A 23,478-nucleotide genomic window follows, 5' to 3' on the forward strand; every position below is an offset into this window, starting at 1 on the left:
AACATTTGGTCATATGCGCTGAGAAAGAAGATTTTTCAATAAAATTAAATAAAATGTTAATGGTCAAGGGTCACACCTTTAGCCTCATTTACCCATGTAGGAGGGGACATTCTCGCGACCTTGCGCAACGTTCCCTAAAAGTTCTTTAAAGGTGACGTAAATCCTGAACCTTTACAGAACATTAGGGACGTTTCTAAAGCATCCTCACCCTTTAGGGGGATGTTCCATTTTGGTTATTTTATGGTCACATAAGAATGTTACAAAGAGGACATTTGGGACGTTAACAGAATGTTCCCACATGGTCCTCTGTTGGTCATATAATAAACTTCCCGATATGACATTAGGGGCCATTCCATGTTGGTTATTCTGTGGTCACACAGCATCATTACAAAGAGTACATTCCAAAGAGGATGTTAACAGGACTTTTCTTTAGGGACTGCGCTGCAACATATCTTCCTCCTAACTCATTTGGAAACATCGGTTCAGAAACACCCATTTCACCAGCAGGTCAAATGCAAAGTTCTCATAAAAAAACAACATATTTATTACAAAGACATTTAGGCCTACTTTTATTTATTTTTTAAAACACTTTGTCTTATTTTTCTTTACACATTTTAAAATTCAATAATTTACAATATCTTAACTTTGTTTCTTGTAGGTATTTATAATAATTTATAATAATAAAAACAATGTTATTATTAGGGATGTCACAATACCAAAATTCCAGTAGTCTGTACCAATTTCGGTACCACAGCAAGATCTATTGGACCCATTTTCCTATTTAAAAAAAAAAAAAAAAGTTTAATTAAATTCAATTTAGAGTTTATTACTTATAAGCAACCCTCTACACACACCTAATAATAATAATAATAATTATTATTATTATTATTACATTGAGACGTAGCTAAATCTACTGTACACCAGTAGCCTAATATATTTCTATCAATTTCTTCAAATTAACCCGAACTTATATTTTGACGGGTTGCCGCGAAGAGTCAAGACCTTTGATTTTCTGTGTGTTTATGATACAACGATAGTTTTTTCTCAAATGAAACTGTAAAATGCTTGCAGCCTCATGTCTTTTCAAAGTGGCAGAGGCTGAAAACACCGCTTATACCATGGTCTGGGTGAATACTCGATTCTGATTGGCTGCAGGGTGTCCGTTAAAAAGTGATAATGTACACCTAGGAAAGGCGTCCAGTCAATTTGCCTGATGACAGTTCTAAATGATTGCGCTGGCTCAAACTCACTGATCAACTGCTGCGGTCGGGTCGCTGTGGTCATGTTGCTTGGCAACGCCTGTATACGGGAGATATTAAATAGTGCGCTCGACTTAATAAATAAAAACCTTCACGATGTTTACTCTAAAACACATTAAAGTATTATTAATTGATTAAATATTTCTTTCTTTCGTAAGTGACCATGGTATAAGCGGGTTAATGCCCTTCGAGGTGTCCATTGTCAGGTATTTATGGACTTCGGCGGAGGCAACCGTAATACCTGATAATGGACACCTCGTCGGGCATTAACCCTTACATCACGCATGCTTCAGTGTTTGTGTGTGTGGTAAACGAAGCCGCGTGTCTGTGCCATTCATTCACACAAAAACAAGCTACAAAAATGCTGGTATCGTCACATTTTCAAAATTTCAGTACCGACTTGGTATCGAGCAACCCTGACAACCCTAGTACGTCCTATAGTAATGGTCCCCTGAACATTCCTAGAACATCATGAATGATCCCTGAAGCCCTCCAAATAACGTCCCCCAACCCTTAAAAGAACTCTACATCGTGACCATCTCTGAACATTCTGGGAACGTTACCAAGCGACTTTCTTGACACCAGCGGGGATATTATGAGAACGTTCTGGTAACATCAAAATCTCCAATAAAACATATGCCCCTAAATGTTCTGAGAACGTCCTGAATGTTCCCTGAAGGTCCGCCAAATAACGTCTCCCAACCCTTTAAAGAACTCAACGTCATGACCTCTGAAAGTTCTGGGAATGTTACCAGGCGACGTCCTTGACAACAGCGGGGACGTTCTGAGAACATTCAGGGAACATCAATTTTCCAAATAAGATATGGTCCCCTAAACGTTCCGAGTATGTATATGTATATAATCTATGAAAACATTCTTATGAAAAGACCCGAAATGGCTTGAAAAACACATAAACCATACATTGTCACATTTGTGTGTTTATTTCATGTCTCATCATTCAAAATGTTTTTTTTATCTGCTTTATATTCAGCTACAGTGATTGATGGATGCATTTGTCCATTTAAGGGAATTCTTGTAACCTCATAAAGTATTATTATTTTCTATGAGTCTTGCGCGAGGGCGCCTCCGGCTACCAGCATGAATGAAGCACACATTACATCAGAGTTTTTAACGCTCCATAATCCTTACATCACCCTGTTTATATATAAATAATATACACATGTGTAAGTTCCAGGCCCTATTTTCTGTAAAGTGCTTTAAGCTTCACATTTGACAATAGCCATTCACTCACATAGACTTTAGGATTTTGCTTTCTGTAGCCATTTTTAGAAGTGTATAGGTCTGTGTATAAGACCACAATTTTGTTTCAAATCATCCGTTGTACTAAAATATGGGCTTCTTTTATTAAATAATGACTATAGCCCATGTCTTTATGAAGTCCCTAACACAGAGGTAAGAGAAAAAATGCTCTTGGGGAATCATTTAAAAGAGGTTTGGTACAACACACAGAGACAAAATGGCAAAAAAAAAAAAAAAAAAATCATGGAGCCAAAAATAGACCACTGAGATAGCAGGGAGCAGGCAGGAAAGAAGAAGAGGCTGTGGAATACGTTGATAAGAAACTAATGAAGATGGATACACTCTCTGTGTTTTCCTCCGGTTGTAAATTAGCCAGTTTTTAAGGATGAACTCTGTCTATAAAGTCTAAACTTTATTTTGCTCATATCAGTCAGTCATTAGTATGCAGGCCATGGGGTCGTTCTCTTGCCATCTGCAACTACAGCATTAGCCAGTTTCATTACTGCCAATTAGAGGATTATTCATGTTTGAATGAATATAAGATGTTGCTTCCAAGGCACCAAAATGTGCTAAAAAAGGGGAAATATTATGTAATAGAATGCCACCAGTAACTGCAATATGGAGCAATATGGCCATGCTAATATTCAAATAATGATTATTTTGATAATTAATTAATTCGCGAAAAAATACAATACTCAATACTTTTAATCCATTATTAAAAAAATAAATCCACATTCTGCACAATTTTCACTGGGCCTGCGCTCGTTCACTGTTCACTGAAGTCTGTGAAGTTTAGCGGAGAATTGCTTAAAAGGTTAGTTCACCCAAAAATGAAAATTCTGTCAGTAATTACTCACCCTCATGTTGTTCCAACCCCGTAAGACCTTCGTTCATCTTCGGAACACAAATTAAGATATTTTTGATTAAATCTGAGAGCTGTCTCACTCCTCCATAGACTTCAAACAAAAATAGCGACTTTATTCCACTATTAATTTCCTTCTCTCTGGGCCTCGAGTGAGTTAACGTAGTGTTTTTGCGCAGCGCGTCACACACATGACCAGCGTCGGCCAATAGTGAGCCTACGTGGTGACGTGCAACACTGACGCGCTGCGCAAAAACACTACGTTAACTCTCGAGGCCCAGAGAGAAGGAAATGAATAGTGGAATAAAGTCATTATTTTTGTTTGTTTTTAGCGCGCAAAAAGTATTCTCGTCGCTTGATAAACTTAAGATTAAGCCACTGGAGTCACTTGGACTATATTAACGATCTCTTTAATAACTTTTCTGGGCCAGCAAGTTTCAGTCCCTTAGAAGTCTATGGAGGAGTGAGACAGCGCTCAGATTTAATAAAAAATTTCTTAATTTGTGTTCCGAAGATGAACGAAGGTCTTACGGGGTTGGAACAACATGAGGGTGAGTAATTACTGACAGAATTTTCATTTTTGGGTGAACTATCCCTTTAATGTCTGGACAAGGCTTGTATGCAAAATGGAATAATCGCGTGACTTTCTAACATTTACAGGAATACAACCGTAAAATGGGAGTTATGTGCTGGGAAAATAATTCTCAAATGCATTTAAAGCACATGTATCCACCTGACAAGGCCAGCCGTGCTAAAATATATGCTTTTGTTTGAAGCGCTTAATGTTTGTTTGAAGCATTCCTTATGTTTAGGATAACTTCCCACTGCAGCACACTATGTGTTATCTGCTATTTTCCAGAAGTGTTTTATCCCCAGAAATGCTACACACTACTGTAAAGGTATGTCATTTTGTAATGTTTTTTAACGTGATGACGTAATACGTGGCGTGTCGCAGACCAGCACAAGACGAACAATTGTGGTTAAAAAGTATATACATTTTATTTATTTTTTTGAAAATGACCGATCGTTTCGCTATAAGACCCTTATTTCTCGAATGCCCTTTGAAACGGTATTGATTTGAACTTCAACATTCTGGTTGCCATTGAAGTCCATTGTGTGTAGAAAAATCCTGAAATGTTTTCCTCAAAATACTTAATTTATTTTCCACTGAAGAAAGAAAGACATGAACATCTTGGATGGCATTGGGGTGAGTAAATTATCAGGAAAGTTTCATTTTGAGGTGAACTAATCCTTTAAATGTATTGTTTCAGTGTTTGATGTACAATTAACTAAGAAAGACTGAGCTGTAATGCACCGAGGCTCTGGGAAGAAGCATGGCTGTTTAATCAGAAAAGCATCAGTAGGAATGGTCTTCCCTCCAGAAGCGACTAACTTACTGTTTGGAGATGGTGAGTGATTGTGTCCATGGGGTAGATTGTGTGTTTGAGTTTGTGGAAAAGGCCATTTCGAAGAAGGCTAGCCTACTTTAGTCAGATGCAATGATCATACGGCTGAATGTGTAAAGTCTGTGTTTAAATGCAACGAATAATTGTGCCTACATCATGTATTGTGCCATTAGTTCCATTCAAAACCATGCAACTATGGACAACATACAGTCACCCCTAAATTTAGACAAACATTGCAATTTCTACGAAATAAGGCTTTTTATGTTGCTACCATTTTCATATTGAACAATACTGCTGATTTGTTAAGAGTTTGTGAATTCCCCACATTAATAAATGATATGGTTACTGTTAAAGGATTATTTTATTCCCCTTTTCGATTTTATCTTAATTTTGTGTATTTGAAAAGAAAAAAAAGAGCTTTTTTTTAATGTTGCAATATCTTAGACAAATATATAAAAAAGGTAATTTAAAAAAGTTAAAGAAAAGAGCAAATGAAAGATTCCTCAGTTGCTAATTGAAAATCTGTAGTTGCTATGACAAGATTTTTTTTTACATTTAGTGGACAAACAAATCCAATTTGGCTACAGATGTTAAATTTAAACTCAAAGATAATGGTGTTGCCTTCAATCTAATGCAAAGCTTAACATTGCAATACATTTTTACAGTGCATGTGTTTGCATCTTAATTAAGGGCAAGGTGTGGAAAGATAGATACAGAGAGATACAGATGGAAAGATAAAAAATGGAGTGATGACGTGTAGGTGGGTACAAGAAGAAAATGAATGCAGAAAGGCCATATGAATATTTGCAAGAGCATCACAAGCCTGCAGCATCCAATGGAGAAGCTCTGTTATCATGGCAATTCTCTTATACAGATTTAGTCTTGACAACTTGATGGGTAGCTTAAGAACATTTTGCCAACAACTTGTTCAGAGAATCAATATTTTGAAAAAAATGACAGGCAAAATTACAGGCAAGAATGGCAAATGAAGGGCCAGGACAGAGAAAAACAAAACAAGAAAAGGAAATGAGACGAGCTCCAGCAAGAAACTGAGAAAGCAAAACAAAACAAACCTCTGGGCAGACACACTGAATCAGCATACTAATGTGAAAATATAATATCAGGTTGGCATGTTTTTGTCATTCACTGAGCGTCAAATCATTAATTATGTATTTGACAAGTACAAACTGAATAATGTGATGTAACAGATGATTTTTCTTAAAGGAACAGTTCACCTAAATAATCTGTCATTATTTACCTGTCATGTAAAACAAGTGTGGGTATTGAGACAGCCCCATTTTGTTCAAACTGGTTTTGTAAAGTTGATCGACCAATTCATTGTGAAAAAAAAAATTTTTTAATAATAATAATAATTGTAACCCACTGCAACACGACAAATGGGGGGCCCTGCTTTTCAGCCATTTACTGATGAGTTCCTTCAATATTTAGGCCAACTTCCACATTACTGTAGCACCGGAATGCTGTAGGTGTGGGATGTGAAATCAAAAGCAGAATAAAATACATGTATAACCTTCTACTCTAGATGTAAAAATGTAATGTATTACATTCTGCATTCTTATCATGCGCAAGAAATATTAAAACTGCTCCCCTGTTCATGACCTTGTCATGTATTATTTCCATTCACAACTCTCAAATAAACGAAAAAAATGAGGAACGTGGAAAGTTATGCAGGGCTCCAAATGCTTCATTTCCACAAACCTTTTACATATGCTACGATTCTGAACTCCCCAAATGATTCTGTAGAGATTACAGCCATAATCACTCACAGGTACTCCACATTCGATAGCAATCTAGCCTAATACAGTACCTGTAAGATAAGACAGGGAAGCGAACGAAATACGGCAGTGCCTTTAGGGCCTTTATTACTACTGGGATTAACAAGAGGACCATTTGCCCATAAAAAATTCACACAAACGCTACTTGAGAGTGCTCGATGCTTGAAAAATACCAGTGGGCAATTTGCACCTCATGAATAACTGAATTGAACCAATTATAATCCTGCTGGTTGCTACCCAACAGACACAACAAATGACATCAACATATGCAAGGGAGTCATCATTAAGTTGTCCGGCATTACTTCAGAATTTCATTGTGAAATGGTTTTAAAGAACCTGAGGGAATAACTCTAATTTTTACAAATGGAAATCTGAGCCTGAATACCATGCTCACATTTTTGCATAAGTACAATTGATTTAAATGTGTTTCACATTTGTATGTCCTTGTGGACCGTAACACCAGTCTGCGTGTGTGTTGTTTGTGATGTATTACTTTAGCCTTTTCTTTAACCTGTGTTGTGACTGGCTGTCAAGTCAAAGAAAGATCGCAATGGATCAGCCGTCATTAATTTCAAAATTGCAAATGAAATTCAGTTTCTACAACCTCAGGTACATCTACATGGTGATGTCAAATCCATCTTATAATAAAGACATGGAATTTGATTCATTAAAAATGGTATTTGAGAGGCTCTTGCTCCATTTAGGTTTGACTTGTGGTGTGTTTTCATTTGAAGTCTGTAGATAAGTGGCTCCTCCAGAATATCCCCTCTGTTCAATGTTTGTAAGCCGCACAGCCTTCAGAAATAGCTTGATAGTCTCTTCAGTCTTGTTCTGTTTGAGCTGTGTGCTGTCTTAATTCCATAAGGGATTTCAGCTACTTTTAGGGGTATTTTGTGTACATCGCACACTTCAAACAAACCCTGCTGAATGCTCCAAATGCTATTTGCACTTCACACAATTTATGATTTGCAGACATATAATTATTATACACCAAAAGCTTTGAGTTCCAATGAAAATCCCTGTAATTCAACTGACTGACAGTTGTTTTGAGTCTTTTCTTCTCCAGCAACTTAAAGTCCCCCTGCAGTCAACAATTTTTGATAATCAAAATGACATATTTAAACGTTTTAAACAGACTAGGTGTATACGTGACAACAACGTTGGACACACAATGGAAATTAATATGATTAGCCTTTTGCTTGACTACTCTATCAAACAGCTAATAATGTGTTACTTACGTTACACATGTTCGCATTCGCCAGCACGTCTGACAGCCACCTTTTAAAAGTCAGTATCCTCAGAAACGCTTTGAACATCATAAGTCAGTTGGGAAATAATAATTGTGGATAATTCACCTGCTATATTGCCATATGCACCCTGTTTTTCCTGTCTATTCCTAAAGGTGTTCTTATGCTCATCGTGTTAAAATGCCCATAGAGCAAAACAACATTTGCTGCAGGCAAAAGCCCCGCACGTTTGACGGGATTGGTTACTTGTTTGTGACAGTAGGAAACAGGGGAAGGTTCAAGCCAGCAGACTGTCTTTGGTTCACTGCAGTTTTAATGAGTGTTGACCTATGAATTTGCACTTGGTTTGTCTTAAAGCATATTAAAAACACCACACAGACATATAAACAACATTAAAAACTTGATTTTCACCACAGGGGGTCTTTAAAACCACTTCACTTCAAATCCTAGAAGGACCAGCACTTTCCACTAATAAATATTAATCAGGAACAAAATCAACTCTTACCCCGGGCGTCAAAAAACTCCTCGTCAGAGCTTTCAACGGATTCCTGGGCAATGTTCTGGAGTCTCCAGTGGGAGGCGCTATGTTTTCGAGAGGGCACTAGAAAACAAAAGAGAGCAACATTTACCACAAATCAGATAAAATGACGAACAATAGAATAAAAGATACAGTACATGTGCCTTTACAGAAACATCAAACAAACAAAAAAACATTGAGGTACAAGACTGTTTAATTTAGTTAAGCATTAACTTTGTTCATGTTTAATTAAAATTTAATAGAAGGATCATGTGGTACCTCCATCTGTTATCTACCTCTGGGTATCTTAATATATTTATAATTTTATATATTTATATAATATTAATATATTTGGATGTCCCAGTGGTTGATTACTATTATTATAATAGCTTCTCTTGTGTTATATGACGGTCACATTAAAACTCTCTTGAAACTTTTCACCAAACCTTCATCATTACTCATTTCTTTTCAATTTCCTTTTAATGAATGGATTTTATTGTTTTATCCTTTTCCCAGTCCCAGACTTTAAATTTTTAAAATATGAAAATCCTTCACAAAAATATGAATTTTACACTATTATGCTTAAAACAACATGCCAAAAACTATGAAAATCTAAACAAATACTGAAATGAACATAAACCATTTCGATATTTATTGTGTGAAAAATGTTTTAAAAAATTATAGCTATACCACAGTTGGGGCATCATTTCCAAGCCACATAAACACTTTTGCTTCCAATAAAGTTAGTGCAATAGGTTACCAAGGAGACCACAGAGCCCCTGAAGCACATTGAGATACATGTGGTGTGTGTGTCACGTAGTGTGGCTCGAAGACTTTATTTTAATAATAATAAACTTCACAAGGAAACATACAGAAGAAAAGAATAACTTAACCTCATAATAAGATGATACCAGACATAGAACGGAACAAAACACAGGGCTTAAATACGAGTGTGTAATGAAGGATAAAACTGAACAGGTGTGGAAACTGATTAACAATCAGGGAAACTAACTAGTCAAGTCAAGTCAAGTATATTTGTATAGCGCTTTTCACAATACAGATTGTATCAAAGCAGCTTCACAGTATTAAATTAAAATAATACAACAAGGTTTGTTTCTAGTGGAATTTATTGATTGATAAAATAAAATTAAATATCCCCAAAATATACCCAACTGAGCAAGCCAAAGGCAACAGTGGCAAGGAACCGAAAAACTCCATCAAGTGACCTAATGGTGTCCTAAAACTCCATCAGGTGAACTAATGGAGAAAAAAAAAACCTTGGGAGAACCCAGGCTCAGTCGGGGGCCAGTTCTCCTCTGGCATTTATGAACTAGAGGCCGGATTGTAGTTTGAACTGTAAGATTAAAAATATTATATGAATGCCTGACCGAAAAGATGCGTCTTTAATCTAGTTTTAAACTGGGAGAGCGAGTCTGAGCAACGAACAGTATCAGGAAGACTATTCCAGAGTTTTTGAGCTAAAGGTGAAAATGATCTCCCTCCTTTGGTTGATCTGGATATCCTAGGTATGACCAAAAGCCTTGAATTTATTGATCTTAAAGAGCGCGATGGATTATAGGGCGATAGAAGATCTGTTAAATAGACTGGAGCTAAGCCGTTTAGGGCTTTATAAGTCAGTAGCAATACCTTGTAAATAATACGGAACTTTATAGGTAACCAATGCAGTGATGATAAAATCGGTGTTATATGATCATATTTTCTTGATCTAGTAAGAACTCTAGCGGCTGCATTTTGGACTAACTGTAGCTTGTTTATTGAGGATGCAGGACAACCAGCTAATAAAGCATTACAGTAATCTAGTCTCGAGGTCATGAATGCATGAACTAACTTTTCTGCATCAGAAACTGATAGGATATTACGTAGCTTAACAATGTTTCTAAGGTGGAAAAAGGCTGTTTTTGTAACATATGAAATATGATTTTCAAAAGACAGGTCACAGTCGAGTATAACACCCAGGTCTTTTACTGTAGAGGATAAAGTAACAGGACGTCCTACGATGTTAAAGTTGTATTGTAAGAGGTTTTATGGGCGTTTTTTTTAACCGATAAGTAGTACCTCTGTCTTGTCTGGATTTAATAAAAGAAAATTACGCGTCATCCAATCTTTTATATCTTTAACACACTCTGTCAATTTGGATAATTCAGCGTTTTCATCCGGCCGTGATGAAATATAGATTTGAGTGTCATCAGCATAACAATGGAAACTAATTCCATGTTTCCTTATAATATTTCCAAGTGGCAGCATATATATTGAGAATAACAGAGGGCCTAACACAGATCCCTGCGGCACTCCATAGTTTACTGGAGTTATGATCAATTTTTCTCCATTCAAATAGACAAAATGGTAGCGGTCTGATAAGTACGATCTGAACCAGCTTAATGCTTGTCCCTGAACACCAGTACAATTTTGTAGTCGATCTAAGAGTATTGTATGATCTATAGTATCGAACGCAGCACTAAGATCAAGTAAAACTAGTATTGAGATACAGCCTTGGTCAGAAGCTAAAAGTAAATCATTTGTGATTTTAACGAGCGCAGTTTCAGTGCTATGGTGCGGTCTGAATCCAGACTGAAACTTTTCATAGATGTCATTTTCTTGCAAGAAAGAGCCCAGTTGAGCGGACACAACTTTTTCTAGTATTTTAGACATAAATGGAAGATTTGAAATGGGTCTATAATTTGCTAGATTATTATGATCTAATTGTGGTTTCTTAATGAGAGGTTTTATAACTGCCAGTTTAAATGTTCTTGGAACATAACCTAAAGATAAAGACGAGTTAATAATATTGAGGAGAGGCTCTTCCACTACAGGTAACACTTCTTTCAATAGTTTAGTTGGTATATGATCTAATAAACATGTTGTTGTTTTAGATGAAATGATAAGTTTATTTAACTCTATTTGTTCTATAGTTGTAAAGCACTGTAATTGTTCTTGCGGGGTGATAATTGAGGCTGAATAATAAGGCGCGATTGAAGATTGAACGCTTACAATTGTGGTTCTGATGTTTTCTATTTTCTCAGTGAAGAAGTTCATGAAATCATTACTACTAAACTGTAACGGGATATTTTGTTCGGGTGATGTCTGTTTATTTGTTAGTCTAGCCACGGTGTTAAATAAAAACCTTGGATTATTTTGGTTATTTTCTATTAGTTTGCGGAGGTGCTCAGCCCTGGCCGCTTTTAGGGCCTTTTTATAACGTGACATACTGTCTTTCCACGCGATTCTAAAGACCTCTAAATTAGTTTGTTTCCATTTACGCTCTAAATTACGGGTTTCTCTCTTTAGAACACGCGTAGTATTGTTGTACCATGGTGCTTAAATTTTCTCTCTGACCTTTTTTAATCTAATGGGTGCAACAATATCCAGTGTTCCAGAGAGAATGGTGCTCATAGTGCTAGTTAGTTCTTCTAATTCATCTGTTTGTTTGGGTTCAGGCAGCAGCTGAGACAGATTAGATAAGCAATTTGAGAAATGATCTATGGTGGATGGAAGGATTGTTCTGCCTGGTCGATAACGCGGCGCCGCATGACATATTACAGCAGTACGTAATATGCAAGTTACCATATAATGGTCAGTGACATCATCACTTTGTGGAATGATATCTATATCGGTTGGATCGGTTCCATATGATATAATTAAATCGAGTGTATGATTAAGACGATGAGTTGGTCCGGTGACGTTTTGCTTGACCCCAAAGGAATTTAATAAATCTGTAAACGCAGCCCCTAACGCATCATTTGGATTATCTACGTGTATGTTAAAATCTCCAACAATTAATGCTTTATCGACATTGACCAATAGATCTGAGAGAAAATCTGCAAACTCTTTTAGGAAATCAGCGTAAGGCCCAGGCGGTCTATATACGGTAGCCAAGGCTAGAGATAATAGGGATTTTTTTCTAACATCTAAGAGCGTAACATTTAGTACAAGTACTTCAAACGAAATAAACTTATAACCCGTTTTCTGAGTAACATTGAGAATATCTCTATAGATTGTTGCAACACCGCCGCCACGACCAATCAGACGGGGCTCATGCTTACAGGAGTATCCAGATGGAGTAGACTCATTTAGACCGAAATAATCATTTGATTTAAGCCAGGTTTCAGTAAGGCAAAGTACATCGAAGCTATTATCTGTGACTATTTCATTTACAATAACTGCCTTAGGTGTGAGTGATCTAATGTTTAGAAGACCTAGCTTTAGAAATTGTTTTTGTTTACTAATAGCAACATTTTCTGTTTTAATAACAATTAGATTTTTCCTAGATCCTGCAGTAGATTTATTATTTTATCTCACTAAACGAGGAATAGACACAGTTTCTATGCAATGTTCTACACTAGTATTTATATCAGGTAAATTGGTGCAGCAGAGACTATGATTTGGACTTTTGGTAACTAGTCATCTAACGGTATTTAAAATTTTGGAGATGTTATCTGACAGAAGATCCATTCCGAATCTGTTTGGGTGTAAGCCATCGGCACGGAAAAGCCTAGGACGCTCCCAAAACAGATTCCAATTATTTACAAAGAGCAGTTTCTGCTCATTGCACCATGACATTAACCATTCATTTAGCGCGAATAGTCTACTAAACTTTTCATGTCCTAGTCGGTACGTGGGAAGCGGTCCTGCCACAATAATCGTTGTTTCGGGCGATGTGCTGCGTACCGTATCGATCAGATTCCTGAAGTCTTTCTTCAGAACCTCCGTCTGGCGCAGCCTGATGTCGTTCACTCCCGCCGTGCAGGACCACAGTTCCGACGCGCTCGTCACTGTTCAGAATCTTGGGAACGCGAGCGGCGATTTCAGAAACACGAGCACCAGGAAAGCAGTGACTGTGCACCTTACTTTTACCTAACGTAGCGTGTACGTGTCGAACGATGGAATCACCGATGATCATAGCATCGCGTTCTGTTTCGCAAAGAGGGGAGAAGCAGTTTTGTGTGGATAACTCGAAAACCGGGAGGGTCGGAGAGAGTCTTGGTCTAGACCTGACTCGCGTCTTCGGCTGCGGAATCCAGCGGAATCCAGGCTTCGTGGTGGTGTGTTGGAGCCGAAGTGAACGAGACCATGGCTGATCGCGACCTCGGCGCTCGGGACCGATGCTGAGTAACGCACGGAGTAGACGAGGTCGGAATCAGCGGGTTAGTAACGTTAATCACTGATTTGTGTGCATCGGCGCGTGATGTTTCAAGAGCTAACCGCCGGTCTCTTAGCTCGGCTTGTCTCACTAAAAGGTCGTGGACTGTTTCTCAACAGCTTCCAGCTCGGACTGCAATGCGTGCAGCTCAAATGTGTCCTCACCTGCACCAAAAGGTAGACTACTTACATCTGATATATCGCCATTTTAACAGATGGACAGTAAGTTAGCAATGACGCTACCAGTGATGCTATCAATATTAATACTAATTTATGACTAAACTCTTGGATATAATCCGTCTTTTTAGTCGTACGGGTGTAGAGTAGACGCACGATAGGCGAAAAAAAATGTTTGTTTGTAAGTGAGTGTGGAGAAGATGCGTTCAGCCGTGATCCACGGACGTAACCTATAGGAGTATCCAGCGTTGGATCACTAATAGGCTTGAGACGCGTCTGCTCAACAGTAAGGTTTGGGCAGTAGTGCTTCTCAGTGAGGAAAAGTGGAAAATGTTCGTTGTAAGTAAGTTTAAAGAGAAAATCAAGAATTATAAATCAAATCGATAGAGCTCCAAAGACAACAACGTGTTCCGATGCGACGCATGCGCAAGAAACGTAGGACGTAACTAGAGAACTAAGGCAGGCAAAACAGGAACAGAACACAGTGAAAACAAAACCAAAACAGACTACACGGTACAGTGTGAAGAAAAATCTTCAAATATAAATTTGTGAAATGAGTACTTTAATTTCTTATGAGAACTTAATTTCCGATCATGCTATAATTTTGTTTAATTGTGTGTTTAGGATACATAAAATGCTAGCTATGAAATCAGGCTTAGCAAGACAAAGGTGTCGGCCATTTTATTCCAAATGTGTTCACAGAATTCTTCTGTGATGCATGTGTGCCCACTGGTGGACACTGTTAGTGGAAAAATTAAATAAATTAGTTTGAAAAGTGTGTTTTAAGAGTTTATTTTAAGTCCCCAGGGCCAATAGTCCCGATAGTTAAAGGAACATCCATTTATATCAGTATATTATTATTAGCCTACATATATTATATAATACAGGTCTACTGTTATTAAAGATTAAAGATATTTACTTAAACACTTTATATATAATGCATATAAAAGTGTTTCAATGCATTAATTATGCATTGTAATGCACCTTATAATGAATTTTATGATCTCATGAATAATTATAACCACATCTCTTCGTTGCACTTTTAGAAAGAATAATGCATTAAAACGCATGACAAACAACTAGTTTCAGATGTAGCAAGAAATATGCAAATACTATAACGCAGTTTAATTTTGTTTACAATTATTTTTGAAAAGATATAATGCATTACAACATACATTATGAATACCATTAAATTGCATTATAAAGGCTTCAAGCTGAGTGTTATTTCTTCTTATTACACGGCTCTGTGGAATACTTGATTCTGATTGGTCAATCGCACCATCCAGCGGTAAGTTATTCCCAGATAACAACCTCTCAAAGCAGATAACACAGGCTCATCCGGGTTACTGAAATCAGCAGCGCTGTACATTGCTAGGAACATTTGGTGAGCTAATAAATTATGAAAACTCAGTCGAATCAATATTTTGTGTACAGTTATTTAATTATGCAATCCAGTAATGTGGACTCGCTCTCTCTTGTTTCATACAAACACAGCTGCTGCCATTTTGTGAGTCTTGTTTTGTACACTGTTGGATTATAAGATACAAACAGGTACAATTTAAAAAAAAAAATCAATATCTCTTATCTCCATAATTATTTATGTGGTGAAATGCTGCGTAATAAGTGGTATGACTGTATACCGTATCACTTAAATGTATTGTCTAGTTTGAACTTGCCACACTAGCAACTGCGCTTCGCGTCAGGGTCTCATCACCCCGTCGGGGGTTATTTTGAGGGAACAACTGGCTGGATGTACATTATCCCTTACTTAACCCACCGATGCCACACCACTGCTTCTAAAACTTTGTACAACGGCAAAAATGTGTCATTTAATTGTGTCTCCTGTCAATTAAAAGGAGTTATACGGACCTCAGAAAACATTGGTGCATAGCCTGAAAAATAATATTCCCTCTGCTAAAGTTTCCCTTCATATAGCAGATACAGTTTCACAAAACCTCTCCCTCAGGGAGCACCACTTTAATGCCAAGTGTGACTAATTAAAAAGGAATAGCACGCCTACGCTGCTAGTTGCAAATAGTGAGAGAGGGCTGGATTTTGCTGAGCTCTGATAAGACTGCAAAGAACTTGCAAGAACTTGCATTGTTCCTGACTTCTTTGTAGATTCGGCACATTTTCGCTTTTTACAACTCAATCTGGTTGTCTCTGTTTGAGACATTAGCAGTGCTGTGAGATGACAGGAGACTCTGTCTTGCACTCTCTCTTCAACAAATCACTTAAAGAATGTAAATGGGAGGCATATACAGGGTGCTTTTAGACAAGTGAATAATCCAGTCCTTAAACGTCGAAAATAAAAATGCATCCGGTCATATTTTAATAGACAGAGACCTGGCATACATAACCAGTTAATGTGCAAGTTAAAGTTAATGTGCAATCCAGTTATGATTCAGGAAGTGTTATAGGAAGTGTGTTCATCCCTGCACTCGATATCTCACGGGTGGGGATACACACCAACTATGTGTTGTTTGTTTGGGAGTGCAGCATGCCCAGTCAGCTCTCGAGGGGGCTGATTGTGAGCATTGTGAGCGTTTCCCATTAAGAACGTTGCGCTCCCACCGATCGCTCTTTGAGGAGGGTGGTTCGGTTCACGCTCCCCGCGGCTCGGGTCCTGCCGAGGCAGAGCGGCGACTTCAGACGTGGGGTTCGCAAATGGATCTGACAGCGGGGTTTGAGATCTCAGCCTTCACCTGTCAGATCAAGTGCCTCACTTCAGGGTTTGGAAGCATGCTCTGCGGTTTCTTCCGGCCAGGCTGAGGCCCCGGTACTGCAACTATCCAGTTCTGAGGAACTGGATGTTGTTAGTATCGGTACAGGAGATACCGAGGACTCGTCACTTCAGTCTCCTGCATGTGAGGAGCTAGTGAAGGTGCTCACTCGTAGAGCATAGAGTGGCCAGCTGATAAACAAGAGTCAAGGCAGAAAAGTAAACTTGATGAACGCTTTCTGCCTTCCATTTGCAGCCTCCACGCCGGTGTTTGCCGTTTTTTCCAGACTTCAACACCGAGGAGTCGAAGTCCTGGAAAAAGCTGGTTTCATACCGTATATTTAGTCCACAAACGTCCACATATTTGAACATTTATGGGTGTAAACAGCATGGTTATGGGGCGAAGCCTGCGAGCCATCTCTCCCCTGATTCGGCATCGTCTTTTAAAGCACCGGCATTACCCTCCAAGCCACTCAGAAACACCTTTGGTGGGTAAAGCTTATTCGGCGGCGGGTCAGGCCACGGCATGCCTGCACACAATGTCCATCCTGCAGGCATACCAGGCTGACCTATTAAAAGACATGAGCGAGAGTGAGGAGGTCAGCACATTTATGGCTGAATCTCTCAGGAATGAAGGAGAGAGAAAAGACCTTCCTTCTGGAACCCCGCTTTCCCCTGCTGGCATATTCGGTGACACAGTAAATACGGTCATCGATAGATTTCAAGAAGAGAAAAAGCAGGCGCGGCATTCCAGAAGTTCCTGCCACTCCGTGTTCATGTCTCAGGGACTGCTGGGCGGGATCAGTCCCAGGCTTCTCTCACGGTGCCCTCAGGGGACCGTTCTGCCAACCCTGCCTTTATGCCGGGGCGTAGACGGTCCCAGCGAGCATTTTCCCGAGGGGCGCTCGCTTCCTCCGAGGAGGGGCCTAGAGCAGTCAGACCAGTTGTTCCCTGCCGGTGCGCCGTTACAGGGCACTGTGTCTGCAGCTAGACACCCATTAATAACACGTCCCCTTCGTGGCACTTTGAGGCTGAGGCCAGCAGTCCGCACGAGGGTGCCGACATGGGATTTGGCTGTTGTATTGGAAGGCCTCTCCCTAACTCCTTTCAAGCCAATTGAAGAAGTTTGTGAGAAATAAATTTTACTCTAAAAACTATATTTCTTCTTGCTATTTCGTCTCTCAAAAGAACTGGAGACATTCAAGCACTCTCGGTTTCTCCCTCGTGCCTGGAATTTTCACCCGGCATGGTTAAGGCCTTTCTTCATCCTAGGCCAGGCTATGTCCCTTAAGTCCCTATTAATATTGTTAGACCAATAGTACTGCAGGCTTTCTGTCCTCCTCCTTTTTAGACGTCAGGCCAAGAGAAACTAAATCTGCTCTGCCCGGTTAGGGCTCTAGATGCTTATGTCCACAGAGCTGCCCTGTGGAGGAAATCTGAACAACTGTTCAATTGTTTTGGGTCACCCAGAAAGGGGTGTCCTGCATCTAAGCAGAGAATAAGCAAGTGGGTGGTTGAGGCTATCTCACTTGTTTACGAGTCGGCTGGTCAGCCTTCACCTTTGGCTGTACGAGCTCACTTGACTAGGAGTATGGCTGCTTCTAATGCTTTATTGTCAGGAGTTTCCCTACATGATGTTTGTGATGCGGCAGGCTGGTCCTCACCGCACACATTTGTGAGGTTCTACGATCTTGACTTCAGCTCCACGTCCAAATGTGCGCTCTGACTCCACACGGACGGACATTTCCTCTTATGGTTAATAGAAGATGACGCAGATGGGTCTCAATGTAGTGTTTAAAATGGTTCTAAAGTGTGCATTTCCTGGATCTCTGCAACACTAGCTTATACATAACAGCAAGGCTAACATATTCATACTAAAAGCCAAAAAACTTTAAATAGGGCACTATTTGAGGGAACAGCCATTTGGGTGTTCGAAACCATTGTGGACGTTATTGAGTGACTTATTCAATGACACATTCAATCCCACTACTGGAACTGTGTTCTAGAAATAAATGTGATATTGATATGAGGGAAGGCAGGCATAGATTCAGAGGCATTCTGAGTACTTCTGTACTTTTACTTAAGTAAAAATAGGTCTTTACAACTTTTACTTGTAACGTAGTAATATTTGACCAGTAGTATCTGTACTTTCACTCAAGTAAGGAAGTTGTGTACTTCGTCCACCTCTGCCTAGCAGCCTATGAGGGAGTGAGCCAGCTCTTAGATTTCATCAAAAATATCTTAATTTGAGTTCCAAAGAGTAATTACTGACAGAATTTAAATTTTTGGGTGAACTAACCCTTTAAAAAGAAAAGATGAACATTAGTTCACAAATCATATTGTTTAAATTGTCACTCCCTTAATTATTATAATTATTAATTATTATATTCCCTTTATTATTTTGGAATAAATGTAAAAATGCGTAAAAATACGAACTTGATTAAATTTATACTTGCTTTTAAAGTCCAACTGAAATCAAAATTGACCCTATTTACTTTGTTAGCGCATATTACTAGTCTTGTGGTGAAAAATTAATCCGTGCAAGTTAATACACAGAAAAAAATTGTTTGCCGTCGTAATCTTTAATCAAAGTCTGAAAAGTTACTTCCGGTCTGGAATGGCGTCCCTTCTCTGATGACGTAGGTTTGAGGACTTGGGTTGGGAAACGCTTAACCACTCCTCTCAAACAGTTAGTCTGCTATGAGCGAGAGATGGAGAGGAGGAGCGCTAGAGTAAAACCCTGCCCTCTGTTCAATATTCCGTTTCACTGGGAAATACGTCACAACACTGGAGAAAAGTCGTTTGCAACTTCCGGTTCACGCGGACTTTAATAACATTACATAGGTAGAGTAAAAATACAAAATAGAATTGATTTGGTCTCTCTTTTTTGTTTATGTTTATTTAACCAGGAAACTTAAGTATAACAGGGACAGAATATATATATATATATATATATATATATATATATATATATATATATATATATATATATATATATATATATAGGCTATATATATAAAAAAATGTGTGGACTTTGCCCCCTCATTTTAAAACACCACCACACACCACTGGTCCAGATGTATCTTTTGAACAGTATTTTAAGTTCAGTTTATCGCTCGCACTAGGCCAGACAGTGGAAATGCGACTAATAATTTCTGACTGGCATAACTGAACAAATCAAACAAACGTAAACTGGTAAAAGCGGGGCCCCCTACTGGCCGGGGCCCATGGGCTGAAGCCCATTAAGTCCAATGGTAAGTCCGGCCATGTCTATATGTGACGTGTTGGGAGAGAGAACGTGTTGAATTAGCCCCAGTATGGACAAACCCATTTACAGCCCTAGGGGTTAATTCAGATAGGGCAGACCCACTCTTTTGTGTTCCTCAGAAAATATAATGTCATACAGGTTTGGAGTGACATGAATTACTGAGTAAATGGTCTCACTTTCCTCCATCCAGTCTTTCTATCTCTTCAAATATTGACCAGTCCACTCAGAATTCCACCCTCTCATCAGCACTTGATGTGGACCTCTGCCCTGTAGTCTCAAAGCCATCCTGTCACATTTTTTCCAGCCTTTGGCTTTCTGACATCCTCTATTGTGACAGAACAAAACTACATGGGTGAAAAAAACTATTCGCCTAAAGTGCTACATCCTGTGCTGTGATTTTTTTTTCCTTGCAAAAATGGAAGACATCGGGCTCCCATTACACATTCAACATCTTCAATCTGTGCAAACTGTTTTATGCCTTTTCATTCCATCTCTGTTCTTCTCCACCATCTACACTTACCACTGAGTATTTCATGACCCACTTTGAAAACAAAGTGGCCATCTGCAGCTCATTCTCATTCAGGCTTGTCACAACCAACCACCTAGTCTTTTAGAACTTCACTGCTGTCCTCGATTGAAATGGTGTGCGATGAGTACAAACTCAAACTCTTCACCAAGCACTGCACAACTATGTGCCCCATTAAAGGGATAGTTCACCCAAAAATGAAAATTACCCCATGATTTATTCACCCTCAAGCCATCCTAGGTGTATATGACATTCTTCTTTCAGACGAATACAATCGGTGTTATATAAAACAAATTCCTGCTCTTCCAAGCTTTATAATGGCAGTGAATGGCCGTTTATGTTTTGAAGTCCATCAAAGTACATCCATTCATTATAAAAGTGCTCCACGCAGCCCTGGGGGGTTAATAAAGGCTTTCTGAAGCGAAACGATGCATTCGTGTAAGAAAAATACCCATATTTAAAATTTTATCGACTAAAATAACTAGCTTCCGTTCGCAACGATTTACGGCGAAAGAGTAACCTTTGACATGACGCATTGACGAACGTGGAAGCACAGGATAGAGCAAAACAAAACACCACTCACGAATTAGAAGTCTAAAGCGAGAATTTTTATAGAGAAATGTCGGAGGAGCTTGAGTTTGTTGCACAGCCCTGTTTGTTTGAACCGCGAGAGCTTACGCTACTCCTTACGTCATACATCGTGAAGTGTTCCTTTTTTGGCGTAAATCGGCTTGCGCAGACCATCTGCCTGTTGCCGCATTGCGCTGGGTGTATAGGGCCCTATATCTTTTGAAATGTGGAAGAAATGTTTGCAACTACGTGCCCCTTTAACCTACTCTTTTCTTAGACATTTTCTGTAATGTTTTTCTTTATTATAATCTAGTGGAGATATCCCATCAGACTTAATAATACCAGTTTTTTAATATTCTTATAAATAATAATTAGAAATAAATAAACAAATAATTTAATTCAATAATTAGACTGGCCCTAGTCCTTGTACATTGACCCACATAATGAAATTCAGACAGACAAACAGACAAAATAAAAACACTCAAAACAATGTAGTAATTATCAATAATCTTGTGAAAAACACAAGCAATTTGACATCAAAAAATTGGTGTCAAAATTTGATATAAATGGGCGAGAGAGCCCATTTATATAAAATTTGGACACCAATTTTTTGACAACACTTTTCCATAATAAAAGTCTTTGAAGGATTATGTGTTCAATGTGGCTTATATTCACTTTTGAAAATTTAGATAATCAAGTTTGTACACAGCAAGGGTTAATTGCATCTTTTATTGCACTTGTTTGGAAGAATTTTTTGTCAAGTTAGTTTGTATTTAAGTCTGAAGTCCTTCAGAAGAACGCACTGCTCCTGTCAGACATGCCACTAAGTGCACTTGTCAAGCATACAATCGGCTGGGCACAAGGCATTTTCAAGACTGACTTTTATATGGATTTATAATAAATATCTCATCTTTAGTGGTCTTGTGATGACAACGTAATCTTTTGTAATGTTCTACGCATCAAATTGTGCTGGATTAACTACTGAAGTGTGCTGAATAGCATCACATCGAATGGGTCAGGTACTTTTTTGTGTCTGATCTGATCCAATAATGTCAACTTATCACTTGAAGTTTAATGCTGACTGACTAAGCTTTTCTTCCTCCAAGTAAAGACTTCCCGAGCCAAATCTCTCCTCTTGGTTGAAGGTCACAAAGCTGTTGCCTTTAGCCCAATTAAGCACTTGTTTTCATCCTAGATGACCATCTCTGCTCTGTAGAACACATTATACGACAGCAGTCTGATCCTGCTGCATCAAGCTCAGTAAAACAAAGAAAACAACAATAACATCAAGATGACAGTGGATATTTCCTCGTCAGCCTTATAGCATCTGTCATAAATCCCCTCAAGCACATCCAACTGGTTCCACTATGCCCCGTTTTTATCTTCAGGGAATTATCTTGTATGACACTTCATATCAGGACTCCAATGCACACTGGTCCAGTAGGCTGCCAGTATGTACTAGACCAGAACTGGTTCTGGTTGGCCAGATCAGGGGTTTTCAAGCTGTGATATGGGGAACCCTGAGGGACAAACTAGGGGATCAGCAGAAAAGGTCACAGAAAAAAGTTAAATAAATAAATAAATAAAACAGAATAGAAATACAATAAATCATAAAAATAAAATAAAAAAATTGAAACTATTACCATTTTACTAGTCGAAAATAAATCACAAATCATTTTATTCTATTGACAGATAAGATGTAGTGCCAACATAATAAAAAGTAAATATTTTCCTGATATTTTACACGTTTAAACTTTTTAAAAAATGTATAATTATATAAGGGTATGCATGAAAATACAACATATGTTCCTTTATGTTGTGGAAGAGGGTCCCTCACAAGGAAATCATCATATGTGAATCATGTTAGTAGAACCATCATGAGATTAACTGTACTTTATAATAGGCATTTTCCAACATTTTGGTATAAGCCTGTGTCCATAGCCTCAATTTCCCTGTTCTTAGCTGACAGAAGTTGAACCCAGTGTGACCTTTTCCTGTTGTAGCCCATCCAATTCAAGGTTTGACATGTTCTGCATTTAGAGGTTTTCATATTCATAGCACTATTGTGGTGCGTGTTTATGTCAGTTACTGTCGCCTTCCTGTCTGCTTGAACAAGTCTGGTCATTTTCCTCTGACCTCTCTCATTAATTTGGCCATTTACGTCCAGAGAACTGCCGCTCACTAAACTTTTTTTCTGTTTTCTCATAATTTTCTCTAAACTTATCCTGGGAGATTAACCGTTTCTGTAACCCAACCTCTTGATCATGTTTAATGCATTGGGTTACTTACTGCCAATCAATGTGATAAACTTGGAATCAGTAATGGACTACAATTTCTAGGTAATCTACCCAGCACATGCTATTCACTACTGTAAAGGCCCGTTCACACCAAGGACGATAACTATAAAGATAACGATAAAGATATAATTCTAAAAATCCTTCTCCATATTAAAGAATAACAGAGTTCACACCACAACTATAACGATAAAGATATGAGGAACGATATCGTTGGGATCACTTTCAGAACGATTTTTTTCCAGCTGTCAAACGATAAAACACTGACAGCCAATCAGAATCCATTCTAATTTAAAGGTCTCGCGCATTTAAAATGGATCTGGATCATCCGGGCGCGCGCGTGCTTAGAATAAAAAGACCGTTATCGGTCGTTGGTGTGGACGCATATATAGTTATCTTTATCATTATCTTTATAGT

At 38.5% G+C, this 23,478-nt stretch overlaps 1 protein-coding gene across 4 annotated transcripts in view; it reads right to left on the minus strand.

The window, feature by feature from the left end:
• plrdgb (PITP-less RdgB-like protein) overlaps positions 1-23,478 on the minus strand; it is a 103,134-nt gene that overhangs the window by 62,615 nt on the left and 17,041 nt on the right. For all 4 annotated transcript variants that reach the window (XR_014032018.1, XR_014032019.1, XR_014032020.1 and 1 more), the window contains exon 2: positions 8,336-8,431. Coding sequence is in view for 1 of the 4 variants with exons in the window: in XM_081391857.1 (XP_081247983.1) it covers positions 8,336-8,431 (96 nt within the window). In the remaining 3 variants the exon portion in view is untranslated. The remainder of the gene's footprint in view (positions 1-8,335; positions 8,432-23,478) is intronic.

The sequence above is a fragment of the Scardinius erythrophthalmus genome, assembly GCF_964197995.2.
Source record: "Scardinius erythrophthalmus genome assembly, chromosome: 17".
Lineage (NCBI taxonomy): Eukaryota > Metazoa > Chordata > Actinopteri > Cypriniformes > Leuciscidae > Scardinius > Scardinius erythrophthalmus.